The sequence below is a fragment of the Tetrao urogallus genome (assembly GCF_951394365.1).
Source record: "Tetrao urogallus genome assembly, chromosome: Z".
Classification (NCBI taxonomy): domain Eukaryota; kingdom Metazoa; phylum Chordata; class Aves; order Galliformes; family Phasianidae; genus Tetrao; species Tetrao urogallus.
In genome coordinates, this window is record NC_136816.1 from 20,332,561 (window position 1) to 20,347,676 (window position 15,116).

Below are 15,116 nucleotides of genomic sequence, written 5' to 3' on the forward strand. Positions count from 1 at the left end.
CTGAGCATTCATGCATTCATTAAAAACTTGCAGAAGACAGAAGTAAAAAAGACCTCACAGATGAACAGATGAAGTTCTGAGCGAAATGGGAGACTGAGACCTGTACTAAACTAATGCATGGATCAAACAAGAAAATAAGGAAAGCTGGGATACAGCTGTGAAGAATCATAATGAAAGAAATAGGGTGCACCAGAGAGAGGAAGGAGACAAAAATGTACTAGAAAATCAAAGTAAGAAGCCTGAGGGGGATAAGTGACTGTTGGGAAAGTGAGGGAAATACAAGTGAGGCAGAGAACTATGGAGCAAATGGGGAACTGAACAGGAAGAGGACAAAGATCCTCTTAGGGGAACAGCTGTTTATGAAGGTGGATAGTGATGGGACAAGGGGAATGGTTTTAAACTGAGACAGGGGAGGTTTATGTTAGATATTAGGAGGAAGTTTTTCACCCAGAGGGTGGTGACACACTGGAACAGGTTGCCCAAGGAGGCTGTGGATGCCCCATCCCTGGAGGCACTCAAGGCCAGGCTGGATGTGGCTCTGGGCAGCCTGCTCTGGCGGTTGGCGACCCTGCACATAGCAGGGAGGTTGAAACTGGATGATCATTGTGATTCTTTTCAACCCAGGCCATTCTATGATTCTATGACTCTATGAAAGATAGATAGCATTGTGGGCAAACGACCACAGATCATGAGCAAAGCAGAGTGATGGCAGACAGTGGGAGTGTCCATTTTTGTATGTAGCAAAGATCCAGATTTTAACCTGGATTGATTTTGCTTAATAGATTTGAGTTTGAAAAATCTAAGAAAGGTGAATAAACTAAATATAGCAGTCCACAGAATATGAACATTTCTATTTGCCTGGTTTTGGAAAGTGGGGTGCAAGTTTTCAATCTAATGTTTAAATAAGTTCTCCTCTTTTCCTAAGGTACCATCTTTCAGTTCCAAGCCAGTGTCTGTAGAATCCCAGACATTAAGAAATACAACACTAAATAAGCATATTCCATATACAGCATTAACTTCAGAAGCAGGAAACCAGATCGTGCTTCCAAGCTAGGAACACAGACCTTCTCTTCAAAAATTATACCACCTTAATTGCCAAAGGAAATGAATACAACATTATTAATTGGGTATGAATACTCTAGTTCAGATTCTCCACGGCTTTTGTAAGATGTACAGAATAACAACTAACTAATCTCATGCTCTACAAAGACTAAAGATGTGGATTTGAATTCACTTTGAAACCAGTTTTCTTCGCCACTTCACTCTGCTACTGCCCAGTGTTACATAATGGTTTTAGCTTTGATTGGAATGGACTAATAACAACTGTCTGTCCAGTATCAGTTATAACATGAAGTAAGGCAGCTGTCAAGAACAGCAGACAAGCATGTGACACCTCAGACTTTCACAGCTGTTTTGTAAGTAGAAATGTGGCAACTTCATAAATAGCTAGAATGTTTTCTGAAGAAAATTCAGAAAACATTTGTATTAATTTATCATTATTGTACTGGAAAAAAAAGCCAACGTACTTCTGCAAAAAAAAAAAACAAAAACAAAACTTCGGCATATGTGGATGCAGAGCTACTGCTTTTTTTTTTCTTTGTTGTTGCTGTTTTTTATTATTATTATTATTATTATTATTATTATTATGTTGAGATTTACACCTCATGCACCATGGAATCCCAATGGTATCCTGGACTCCATCACAAGAGGGGTGGCCAGCAGGGACAGGGAGGTGATTGTCTCTCTCTACTCTGCCCTTGTGAAGCTCATCTGGAGTATTGCGTGCAGGTCTGGGGCCTCCAGTACAAGAGAGGACGTGGAGCTGTTGGAGAGGGTGCAAAGGAGCACTGTTAAGATGATTAGAGGGCTGGAGCACCTGCCCTGCAAAGAGGGTGCTGAGCCTGTTTAGCCTGGAGAAGAGAAGGCTTTGAGGAGACCTCACTGTGGCCTTCCAGTGTTTAAAAGGGGATTATAAAAAGGAGGGGAACCAACTTTTTACAAGGGTAGACACTGATACGACAAGGGTGAGTGGTTTTAAGCTCAAGGAAGGAAGCCTTACATTGGATGCAAGGGTATAGTTCTTCACAGAGAGAGTGGTGAGGTGCTGGAACAGGCTGCTCAGAGAGGTTGTGGATGTTCCATCCATGGAGGTGTTCAAGGCCAGATTGGATGGGGCCCTGGGCAGCCTGGTCTAGTACCAGATCTGGAGGTTGGCAGCCCTTCCAGTGGCAGGAGGGTTGGAAATTGATCATCTTGGGGTCCCTTCCAACTCAAGCCATTCTATGATTCTATAAACACAGTAGAATACTCATCAGCCCATTTTAAAATTTCTTATAAACACAATATTCCTTTTATCACCTCACCCACAAGAAATGAGGGGAGATCTCCTAGTTTAAAATAAAAAAAACACTAAGCCAATGTTTTACTAATACACAAAGTGTAACTAGCTTATAAACTAATGCCATCTTGTTATACTGACAGCAGAACCCCCAGCAGAGGGTACGTGAGGACCTGAGTAATTCAGGCGCTGCTGCTGAAAAGATGAGTAGGTGTGCTACCATTTCAGAACAGCTGAGTTTGTTTACGTGAAGGGCAGGCACAGCAGCACGCATGTCTGCGGTGTAAACATTGCCACCACGCACGTGTCGCTGGCCCACATTTTCTTTCACATCACCCAATTTTTGTTGCGGTCGTTGCCGAACATTTGGCTCTCGTTGATCCCACCTGCTGGTAACGAGGCCGGTGCCGCTCCGTGGCATGAAGCAGTACTGCAAGGAGCAGAAATGGTATGGCAACTTCCACAGCTTGTGGGCAGAACACCCTGCCAGGAAACCCTCTGCTGCTGCATAGGAACACGTCAGCACTCAGCGGGAGACAAAACCATACCGACCCGCTTTCCGCCAGAGGATGCAGCTACTAATGTATCACCTCCTGTCAGCTGTGGAAAGCAATATGCTGCTCTAGAAAATAACTGGTTTTCATGCCTGCGCTCAAGCACAGAAAGAAAGAAACCGAGAGCAAATAAAGTTCAATCGGAAAGCAGCGAGCTCACAGACGGACGTTTCCCCCCCGCCCCCTAGCTGGGATCAGACCCGGCCCAGCGCACCGCCGCTCCGCCCTCCGACGGCTCCCGGCGAGGGCCACGCTTCTCTCAAGCGCCCGCCGCCATGGAGCTGGAGCAGGTGCCGCTGCTCTTCTCCCGCCTGCCCATGTTCCCCTTCTTCGACCTGGCGCACTACATGGCCTCCGTCATGGCGCTGAAGGAGCAGCGGGGTGAGCGGCGCGGGGTTAGCGGGGAGCGGGGCGGGTCGCGCTGTGCCCCCGCATGGGAGAGGCGTCCCACGGCGGTCTGTGTGGCGCACGTCGGGACGACGCTTCAGCCCCCGCTTGCTCTTTTCCAGCACATCACCTTCACTGTCACTGTTATCCCCAGATCCCCCTTCTCCTTGTCCTAAGCATAGAGACCGCCTTGTGTTAGCGTAGCCACCTGTGGAGTGACTTCGGGCTGATAACCGTGCAGGAAACGGATCCGGCGTTGTGGATTGTGGAGCTGACTGGGAGCTGCAGCGCTCTGTTTGCTTACTGAGAGCTGATTCTTAGGTCACTTATGAAGCGTGTCTAGGTGAAAGTTTACTTCCTGCTGCATAAGTGCACTTAACAGGCAGTGAAGGCCAACCTAAAGTGCTGACATCTTCACCACGGCTTGTCGGCTGAAGTTGTTTCTGGGTGCTGACACGCAACACTTCAGTACATTTCTGCAACTTTCTATCTAAGGAGCTGTCTATCTAAAGGTGGTTAAAATGCATTGCCTTTAGACTTTCTTTTGGAATGAACACCCATGAGAGGAGTTGAGCAGTAGGAGTTGCTCTGCAGTGCTGTGCTGAGTGTAGTGTAGCTTCAGTGGGACATAACCTCAGGACAGCAAAAGTGATAGTTTGTGCTTTTTTTAAATTTAATTTTGAACCTTGTAGCTGTAAAGTTCAGAGCTTTTGAATATACCCGAATACTCAGAATTAATAACAGTAATTACAGTGACTGCATGCTGGTTTATCGCTTGCTTGCAGACAGTTTGAATATTATGCCACAGAATGATTAAGATTAGAAAAGACCTCCAAGATGTTCACATCCAACCACCACCGCTTCCCACCATGCCCATCAACTATATCCCTCAGTGCCGTGTCCACACGGTTCTTGAACACGTCCAGGGATGGTGACTCCATCACCTCCCTGGGCAGCCTGTGCCACTGCAGCACTGTTCTGTGTGTTCTCAGAAATTCAATTATTCTCTTCCACACATGGATAATTGGGTAGCGATTAAGTGTCTGTTGGCACAGGAAGCATGTAGTCATGTCACAGCTAAGTTTGTTTATCTCAGTTGGCATTTCATTAAATTACTAACTGCTAAACACCAGATTAGGTGTATTTTTATGATGGATGTGCACGTACTAACTGGGAATTTTCCCAGTCTTTCTAGCTAGATTTTCTTCCTCTCTTGTGAGTACTGATGAACTATAGCAGAGATAACCAGTATGTTGCTTTGTGCATCAATAAAGTTAAATTTCTTGCTCAGTACATTTGGGGTTGCTTAACTAACTGCTTGTAAGTCCAGATGGTAAGTTTGGGGTCATATTTTCTTGGAGGAGGTAGAAGGAAAGGGGAACAGAAGAAAACAGAAATTGAGGATTGTGGAAATGCAGCGTTTGGAAGGAACGGGCTAGTTTTGGTCTTGAAAGTCTTCTGATATGGGATCCAAGTTATGTGAGGAGAACTAATGCTTTTGGCACCCTTTTTCTAAATCTTAGAAAAATTTGGCTTAAGTCTGGCTTTAGCCTAATTCACAGTATGTACAGTTCAACTGGAATGCTGGGAAAACTTTTCTAGAAGTGCTTGTAGTTTGATCTTTAGATGTATTGTGGTATATATTTTTGTTTGCCTGTTTAGAACATGTTAGGAAGCCTAAAGCAGATCTTAACCTACTTACAGAATAAGCTGGCAAAGCTTTTTATTAATATCATCTAGAAATAATATTTAAAACTGCATTCAATGATAATCTTTGTATTTTGAAACCTTATCTCTGCTTTCTAAAATACACCATTTGCAGGACTGGTGGCCTTTTGGCAGATAATATCCTGCATGGTTGTGTGATGCCTCATAAGTTTTTCATGGTGCACTAGAGGACAAAAATAAATGACTCCTTGTTTAAAAAATACGTGACCTACTTAAAACTCCATTTATTTTCTGAAAATTACATCCCATTTGTAATTTAGGTGCTAATATAGGCTTTAAATTGGGATAAACTTTTTTTGCTTTTTACTTGTATAGTGATATATTAACTAAGAAAATTCTCCTACTGATCATCAGTAAAATCCTATTTTTTCAGGAAGACACAGCACCTGCAATGGTTTCCTTTCCTTCAGTCAGTAATCTTGCCAAACACCTGGTGAGGTGAAGGAGGCTTTCTTTTCACTAGCTCTCAGCTGTGCTGTGCCTAGGGGAGGGAGGAGCGCAGTTCAGTATTTTCCAGGAGGTCACAAGTAAGATGTTAAGATGATTACTTCTCTGCTAATGCCAGGTGAGAAGCATTGTGCTAATGAAGGAGAGGTTGGTGCAGGCCCACCTGATGATGGATGAAATATAAGATTTCTTCTGCACCTGGTCTGGGGGATAGCAATTCTTGTGTGTGGAACCTCCTGTGATAACGTGATTACCAGTCTTGCTCCAAAAACAGATCACTGTGCAGATTACATTTAGTATTACATCAGGCCAGGAGTTAAAGTAGTGCATAGCACAACTGCTGACATATATTTACTAACAGCGTTGTGCCCTTGTGGTGCATGATCCCGAGTGATTTGTGATTTATGGTGGCTGCTGCCATCATCCAAGTTTTTCTTGTTAGTCTGTAAAATTTGGGATGCTTCTTCTATACATGATCTCCTTGTGCTGTAATACTGCACTAACACTTAAAACTGGAGCAGTATTGTTGATTGTCTTGTCTAAAGTGAGTTGTAGTGAGAGTGCTCTCTGATTCTCTCTGATACATTTACACATCCCATTTTTGATAAGAACCTTCTTTTCCCATAGAATTCTTGTAAAATAATCCTGCAGCATCATTAGCCAAATGCTACATTTCACTTTGGGGGCAGACACTAGTTTTCATCTTTGCTTTTGTGACCTTTAGCATTTGGACTACGAATAATACAGTTAGTTCAGGCAAACTGAGCCCTACCTCTTTATAAAGGGGGAGATTTGAAAGTGGCGAGCTCCTGAAGTGGAAGGAAATAAAAACAATGATTTCAAGATATTTTTGGCTTTGATAAAGTGTTTTTCCCCTTAGAAATGGTTAAAGAGTCCTTTTTTCTTTACTCCAGCATAATCTGCTATTGAAAACTCTTCTGGTATGGTTGAATTGCAATTTAGAAAGCAATTAATTTTGAAGATTTTAAAGATGAAACAGTGAAGCTTTTAATAACAAGTGAAGCTTAAATTTATTCTACGTCTTTGGGCGAACATTTTTGCCTGTTCAGGACTGCAGGTAAAACAATAGTTGCTTAATTACTTTGGGTTGTGCTTTTATTTTACCCAGTGAACGTTGTTAGGAGGGTTTTAAGAGGAAAAAAACTTGAATTCATAGCAGAAATAGAAGTTGTAGAACAATCTTCAGAAAGTAGCTGTATTAATACCAGTCCTGTTCAGTCAGCAAAGCAATTACGTATTCTTAATAAAAATTCAAAAGCAATTTTACAACAAATTTTAAACAACAAACCCTCTCAGACCACACTTTGAAAGCTGTTACTGGTAGCAAAGTAGTTAGGCTGAACCAGCCCACAAAAAATGCTGAGAGAATACTGCATCATTTTTTCACTTTTATAGATAGTGTACACTTCATGTTGTAGAAAGTTTGCATTTAGCAAAGACTTCTCCTGTGAAGGCTTGCAGATTTGTGTAGTTTTTCGTGATCCAAAGGAACCGTGCAAGACTGTGTGTCTTAAAAAATACTGTCTTTTAAAATGTAACACGATTTTCAAGTGTTTGCTTCTGTTTACATATCTTTTCTCTTTGCTTTAGGAGCTGTGGAAGTGTCAATCCGCAGTCCAGTTGCTTGCTGGTTTAGTGCTATGCTTTGCTGCTTTGGTGGATCTGTTTTGTCTTCCTTGATGCTTGGAGAACCTCCAGTAGCATTTTTGGCAAAGACCACAAATATTCTACTGGCATCTTCAGTCTGGTAAGCAGCCACAATTGAGTCACGTGAGTGTATTTATTCTGAGGAAGCTGTACTTGGACTGTAAATAGTAAGATTATATCATCAAGCTTAACTTAGAAATATCATTAATTTAGATGCTCTCTCTTCACCAGAGAAGTCACTGCAGCAAAACAGCTGGTTTGAACCCTTTCTGTAGAAATGAAATGTTCAAAAAGAGCAACTCTTACAAATTGCTTTATAACTAAGTCACTACATTTTCCTTATATTTTTATGGTGTTCCTTGTCAAACAGATTATCCAGAGTAAAATAGACTTCAGTTATTGCTTTCCTGGATACGGAGAGGTCATAAATGCCATCTGGTATTTTCAGTGGTAACTTCTGAAGACCAGAACATGATTGAAATAAAGTTCTTGAACTTTTTTCAGCTGGGGAGCTAAGACATGGATATTCTTTTTTCTCTTCCAGTGTCTTCTTTCTGACTTTTTTTTTCTGTCTTTTGCCCTTTCCCATATTGCTTTCCTAAAAGGATGGGGTTATAGTGAAAGCCAATAGGGAGCTGAATGGGAAGTCAGGTATGTGAACATGGCAGTAATTTGGCCTATTTTGGAGTTTGTAAATAGTAATGGAGTTATTTTCATGTGAAGGTACCCTGCAGCGGAAGTCAGTTGTTTGAAAGATCAGTTTGTTGCTCTGATCTTGAAAGGAATCCTCAAATTTAACAAAATTTGTGAGCAGCAGTGGATTCCTATTTTACAGGAGTATTAGCTGCTTGAAATCCTTCCTTGTTGCCTCTTAAGTTTTACAATTGCAAACCACAGAAATGAAAATAAGTATTTACATCTACATGAGTGTATCTGTGTTAGTCTTCTGGTTTGTAGTGGAAGATGCAGACAAATTTAAGCAAATCAGTGAGATGAATAGCCTACAATTAAATGTGTATTGATAAAATATTTACAGAATCAGCTTCTGGTTTATATTAGACACTTTTAACAAATAATACTTGAGTTAGGAGGTGTCTTATTCCCAGGTGGGACAAAATGGTTTTCTTCAGTGTCTGGTATGGTGCTGTGGCTCGGTTCTAGGAGAAAAGCAATGTTGATAATACACTGATGGTTGTAGTTGCTGCTAAGCAGTGTTGTACAGAGCCAAGAATCTTCACAGCAAAGGTCCCAAGGAGCTGCGTTGTCCCAGTTCCTCCAGCAAGCTCTGTGGCTGCTCCCACTGTTACAACGGACCCTGTGGCCGCTCCAGCTCCTGTAACAGGTCCTGCAGTTGCTCTGACTCCCTTGTGACAGACTCTGCAGTTACTATAGCCCTTCTGACAGGCCCTGCAGGTGTTGTGATCCTCACAGCCAGCCCTGTAGTCACTCCAGTCCCTGTGAGAAGCCCCATGTTGGGTGCCAAATGAGCTGTTGTGGTTTAACCTGGCAGGTGGCTCAGCACCACGTACTCAATCCCTTTCTTACCAGTGGGATGGGGGAAAGGCTAGAGAAAAACAAAGTAGAACTTGTGGGTTGAGGTAAAACTGTTTACTAAGATAGAGAAAAGGAAAAGAGTAATAATTATAACAACAACAATAAAAAGTATGTATGTATATATGAATATAGGTAACAGGTGATGCGCAAGCATTTGCTTACCACCCCCTTACTGCTATCCAGCTAGATCCTGAACAGGGGAAGAGAGTGAGATGAACTCCCATGGCCTTCAAAACTCCTACAACTTGATGTCATATGGTATAGAATATCCCTTTGGTCAGTTTAAGTCAGCTATCCTGATTCAGTTCCCTCCCGTGTCCTTGGGGCCTTCACTGTCAATGGCTTTGGCTCTGTACAACACTGCTTAGTAGCATCTCTAAACATCACTGTGTTATTAACATTATTTTTCTCCTAGAACCAAAACATAGCATCATACCATACTCTCTAGAAAAAAATTCTGTCACAGCTGAAACTCGGACAGGGCAGGTAAAGAGAACGTAACTTTCGTTTAATGTGGACAAATGTGACATGCTGAAATAAAATGAGGTTTTAATGAGAACCTGTGAATGTTATGAAACTTCTTAAGCTTCTAGTTTTGAGTTCTCTCTTCATTAGTGTAATAACTTGAATTCTTGATCTCAAGACACATGAAGCAAAATTCCCCAGATCACACATAAAACTGGAAAATGAAAGAGGTTGTGCTAGGCTCAAGAAATACTCCTAAATAGACTGTAGGACAGCGACATCTACTGTTAGCAAACTTTACTAACAGAAGTTAGAGGCAGAAATGTGGTGGAGTAGTAGTGCAATTTGAATTCAATCCAGTTATCTATGCTTTGATGTCATAAACACTCGTTTTGCAATTGTAAATTAATTCTGGTTAGTGTTGTGTATTGATTACATGGCTTAAATGGCTATTTGCAGTAGCCGCCAAAATGCATGCTCTATATACATCTATGACATACCAGCTGAAGTTTGGTTGCTGCAGAGGCAATTGAATTTGCCATAGAAGATAAAGGAAGAAATTTAAGCAATTGAAAACAGTGCTAGAACTAATAGAGTAGGAGCAATAGTTAGCTGTTACTGTAAATTCCAATAGCTTCCATATATTTGAGAAAAAGGCTATTGTATGCAGTATGTGATACTGAAAACTCTAGATACTTAGTACACTGCAGCAAAAAGAAATGCATAAATTGTGCTTTCCTATAGAGCGTCATGGCATTCTGCTGTTAAGGATAGGCATTATTTCTGGAAAAACACCTAAGTGTTCTCATACTTTCTAATCTCAAACCAAGAAACATGACTGACTCTTCCTGGCTCTGGTGTGTGATAGTTGTTTTGATGGAGTGAACTAGGGAAAGAGAGGCACATCTCTACCTTGCTGCCTGAGAAAACTGGGAAAAAATACAGCTTTTGTACTTCTTGGTAGACTAGATTGAGCTCAGAAGCCTAAACCAAGAGGCAGGTATTTCTTTCAGAAAAATGAAGATGTAATCTTCTGTCTTTTACAGGTTGTCTCTGCTTTCACTTCATTATTGCTGCTTTATTTCTATTCTAATATAGATGCTTACGTTTTTTGTTGTTTTTATTTTTTAACTTTTATTTAGAGGAGACCTTGACTGCTTAAGAATTAAAATTTGGTTATGATTGAGGAGATAAAGTAAAACATCACATAATCTAAACACAATTTACTGTCAACTTAGGATTTCATTGTTAAGTATCTTTATTTTATTTTGAAAACAACCTGATTTAAAAAAAAAAAAAAAACATTAAATTTAAGGTATACCTTCAGTTGTTTTGTTAACACTCTGAAGAAAGAAAATGTAGTTGTGACTGGAAAGCTGGGAAAACTAGAATCAGTGGTTACTAAGATGTGAAATGGGTTTGAAAATAGCTGTGCATTTTGTCTGGCGTGATACTAACTAGTGGAGGCATTCTTGCTGCAATTGTGTAATTCCATACAACTTTCAGAGGGAAGCATACTGTCAGCACTTAATTTATCACTTTGTCTTACTTCTGGGGGTAAAAAAACTAAAACAAAGTCAGACAGCAATTTAATAATTTGAATAATCTAGATATGGTATGTAAACTACGGAACCATTGCTGAAAGAAGTTTCAGGAGCTGGACTTGATGATTCATGTGGGTTCCTTCCAACTTGGAATATTCTGTGAAAATTTAAAGCTCCTTTTGATTACTTTAAGGGATTCTCAGCTGGGATAGTGAGGCAACAATGATAGTAATGTTTCATGATTCGGTAGAAGAGCTCAAACAGGCTCAAAAGCATTTCAGATTCATTCTAATATCTGCAGTATAAGAAACTGAGCTGTCAGTAGTGTATCTAGTGAATTTGTTAGCAGAAATATTTGAACACTGGTAACAGATTTTCTCAATATGATTTTCAGGTATCTTGTGTTTTATTGCCCACAAGACAAATTCTACCAGTGCTTTGCGTTTCTGCCTCTTCGGCTTCTGGTTGCAGGAATGAAAGAAGTGACTAGGACTTGGAAAATAGTGACTGGCGTTGCGCATGCAGACAGTCATTTTGAAGATGCCTGGCTTGTCATGATAGCTGTGGGCTGGGCCAGAGGTAACATGCATAACATCTTCTTCTGATGAGTTATGATATTTTGGAGTGGTATTTAAATGCCTAGCCCTTCAGCATAACTCTAGCACTGTTCCTTGCTGTGATGAATATGATAGTCCTAATACAGCCTGTTATCCCCCAAGGGAGAAGTCTGTGCGGCAGCTTTTCTGCCTGGATAAGGGTGACACTGAATGACTTTGAGGCAAGTTCATCTTATCCTTTCAGAAGGTCTTGTGAGGACTTCTAGGATGGGCAGTTGGTGGCAATGAGGAAGTAGATCTCCTGCTGTCACTAACCTTTCCAAAAGCATGTGTCCTCCGAAATGTTTTCCTTACACGTGGCTGAAGAAGACAGGTTGTCTTCTTAGCTTTTTTATTGCTAACGTGAGCTTATTTTAAACACAGGAATTACCTTTCTAGCCTGCATGCTGTCTGGAATCTACCTTCCTAACAGCTATATTTATAGTGACAAAGTAAGAACCGCTTCAGGTTGTAGTGCTGCAGATCTTGAATCTATTTGCTTAATGCTGCTGGGCTTTGGGAAACAACATGTGTTCATATGAAGATCTGTCAGTTGTATGACTTTTTCAGTTGATGATACAGATCAGTTTTACTGGCCAGAATTTCTAATACCTGGTTATGTTTTGCCTCTCTGTAATATAAAACACACATCCATCTTCTGTTGTGGAAGATTCTCCTATTTTGTACTCACGTTCTCTGTACTTAGTTGCTAACAAGAATGGAATAGCATAAGCTTCTGTAACGATTTACTTTATCAGGTTAGGCACTTGTTTGCAGTGATCAGCGTGTCATTTCCTATTGCTGTGTAAAGGTGAACCTGGCGTTCTTCCTAACTGAAGCCCTGAAGTTTCCTTTTGGTCACTCAAGTCATGCACATATGAAAGATTGGATTAACCTCTTTAAGTCTGAGCTTTGGGTGCCATATTTGGCGCCTGGTTTAAGAAGTTTTGCTGGAGCAACAGTAGGCTGTGCAGCAGCGGTAGCATGCCAGTGAAGGCTTACTGTTAATCTTTGGAATTTCAGGAGCTGGTAGTGGTCTAATCTCCAACTTCGAGCAGTTGGTGAGAGGAGTGTGGAAACCTGAAACCAATGAACTACTGAAGATGTCCTAGTAAGTTTTTTAAAAACAAATGCAATGTGTTAACTGCTGTTTTAATAACTTCCTGTATTGACACTCACTTCACATTTAAAAATACAAGAAAAAAAAGAAAATGAAACCCAAACAGAAATGTTTATAATAGATGGTTGGTATTTATCCTGTGAAAGATTGGTTGTTGATCTTATGTAATTTTAGCTATCTTTTGGTCATTTGGGGTTTGCAGTGCAAGAATACCAAATAGGAAGAAGTCAATATGATGGCTAAACAGTGGTTGGAAATTGTTGGAAAACATTACGGAGGAGCACGGCCTTCAGTCCAAAATGAAAAGTACCACAAATACATGAGTAAAGTCTGTGGTTTTAGTGCACATTCTGAACATCAGCAATATGGCTTCCTTTGAACATTCTTACTTTCTCTGCTAGCACTTTTTCCACTGAAGATTCTGATTATTTGAGAAGGTGCAAACTGGTTATTCATTATAGCAAAAATGTAGGATGACTTCATTTGACCGAAAGTTCTCATGTTTTCTGACTGCATACATGTCAGCTCAAGTACCATCATGAGGAAGGTAGATTAAAGATGTAAATCTTTCTGTGTTGCAAGTCAACACAGCTATGTTGACAAAACTTGGTAACAAAGGCCTATATCAAGCCAACTGTCAGCTGATCACAACTGTAGAACTGGTGGAGTGTCACAGTGGAATGAGACTTGAATAAGGTCACTCTTTGACACCTGTGACAACTGCTTGGAATAACTAACTCCTCTAATATAGGGGAGGAATATGTTTTTAAGTCAAATCTGAGTAATAAAGATTTGTAATTTATCTGTTCAGTAAAGTACATGTTGAGAAGAGGAAAAGGAGCAACTTAGTATGTAGAATCTAAATAGAAGCATTAGGATGTATTTTAATTTGAGGAGTATTTGTGAAATAGGAATATATTGGCTGTATAAATCAATGTTGCACTTGATGCTTGTCTATAATGCAGCAAGCATAATAATATTGTATGAAATGAAAGTCATAGTTTAATAACATTGTGGTTTTTTACTTTGTCACTGCAAGTATTTGTCTCTTTTATTTAGAAATAATTGTTGTGCATGCTGAGAATATTTGTTTTCCAGGCCATGAAATTTGTCAGAGTAGTGTAGGAAAGAGAAATTAACATTGTTTGTTTAATTTTCAGTCCTGTGAAGGTAACTTTGATAGGAGCAGTTCTCTTCACTCTGCAGCACAGCCAGTACTTGCCAATCGCAAAACACAACCTTATGTTTCTATACACCATCTTTCTTGTAGTTTCCAAGGTAAGAATCTGAAGGTGTTGCAAATAACTGATTTTAAAAAATACCTTTTTTCAGTCCTTGAACATTATGCTGCAAGTTATAAAGCTTGCTTCTAGGAGGGGTGGATGGCTTCTGCAGAAGTCTTGAAGCTGTTTAGTCTTGCTTATATGAACAGAAGACCTATTCTCATACTGTTCAGCATATGGAGTGAGGTGGAATCATGAATTTTGGCTTCCAAGAGTTGGCATGGTAGCCTTTTATTAACACAAACTCAAACAAAGTTGGTGTTTGTGGAAAGAAACACTCCTCTGCCTTTTGCTAGCTGCTGAATGCTTGCCTTATATGTGCAGTCATCTATGGGTTTGCAAAAGAAACTAAATAGGTTTTAGTCTGTATATGCATGTCACATATTATTACAATGCTGTAAAAACAATGCAGTTAATACATTAAAGGTAAATAATAATATTTTCTTACACAGCATCACTTAATTTCGGTCCTTGACTCATTTAGTATTGTTCATTTCTAGGATGATGCTTGTCTTCAGGATTATTAGCTAGTAAGAAATGTGTAGCCTGTGTGTTAGCAGAAGTCTAGCAATTTTAAGAGCTTCCGAGCTGCTGTTGAATAGACTAGAGAGCAAAATGTTTGTTGTTGTCAGTCTCACTTTTGTGAAGTAGTAGACAAGTTCATTTCTGAGGAAGTTCCTTTAGGGAGACAAGACTTCAAACTAATGCTCACAACTCTTCACCTAAACAAATGAAGGCCGTGTTGTATGACACCAATAAAGGTTTATTCTTAGGATGATTTTAGTAAATCTATGTAGCTTTACATAGCTTTAGATAGCTACAAAAAGTGTAGGTCAGAAAGGGAAATATTTGCTGATGATTTCAAGCTATAGTGGGCATGTTTCTGTTCTTAATGGCATGAACTCTTAGTGCTCAGTTTGCAAGTTGGAAGTGCCATACATTGGTTTATCACGGAACTTTTTTTCAACTACTGTGAAGTCATTAAAACTTACAGTGCAACTTGACTGTTCTCATAGGTAACAATGATGTTGACAAGATCTACAGCTTCTCCATTTGCTCCCATTGAGTCTGCATTGAGCCATATGTTCTTTGGCTTGCAAAAACCACCACCCAAAGTGAAGGGTGAAGGTGCTTCATCTTCCAATGGCTCTTCAGTCTGTGACCAGTCGTCCTCAGAGCAGCCCCGTGATGGTGTTAAGAAGAAACAGGCAAAGAAAACAGAATAAGTAGCTTACAATACATGACAACCTGTGAAAATGTTTATATTTTAGATGAGGCTGATTGAATTTTATTTTTTTTTTTAATGTACGTGAGATGAGATTAAGGCTGTATGATATGTTGTTGTTTGCCTTCAGAATCTGTATGGTATGCTTTTGGAATGTATTCAGATGTCTAGGTGCACACGTTGGATTTCTAAGTCTAAAAGTTCACA

The 15,116-nt window shown here is 40.1% G+C and overlaps 1 protein-coding gene across 1 annotated transcript; it reads left to right on the top strand.

Moving 5' to 3' along the window:
* Nucleotides 1–3,167: 3,167 nt before the first annotated feature.
* TMEM38B (transmembrane protein 38B) lies at nucleotides 3,168–14,910 on the top strand (the record flags this gene model as incomplete). Its single annotated transcript, XM_079548750.1, has 6 exons — nucleotides 3,168–3,273; nucleotides 7,066–7,222; nucleotides 11,080–11,264; nucleotides 12,305–12,392; nucleotides 13,562–13,679; nucleotides 14,701–14,910. The coding sequence occupies 6 exons, from the start codon at nucleotides 3,168–3,170 to the stop codon at nucleotides 14,908–14,910; spliced, it is 864 nt and encodes a 287-aa protein (XP_079404876.1).
* Between the last annotated feature and the right edge of the window lie 206 nt (nucleotides 14,911–15,116).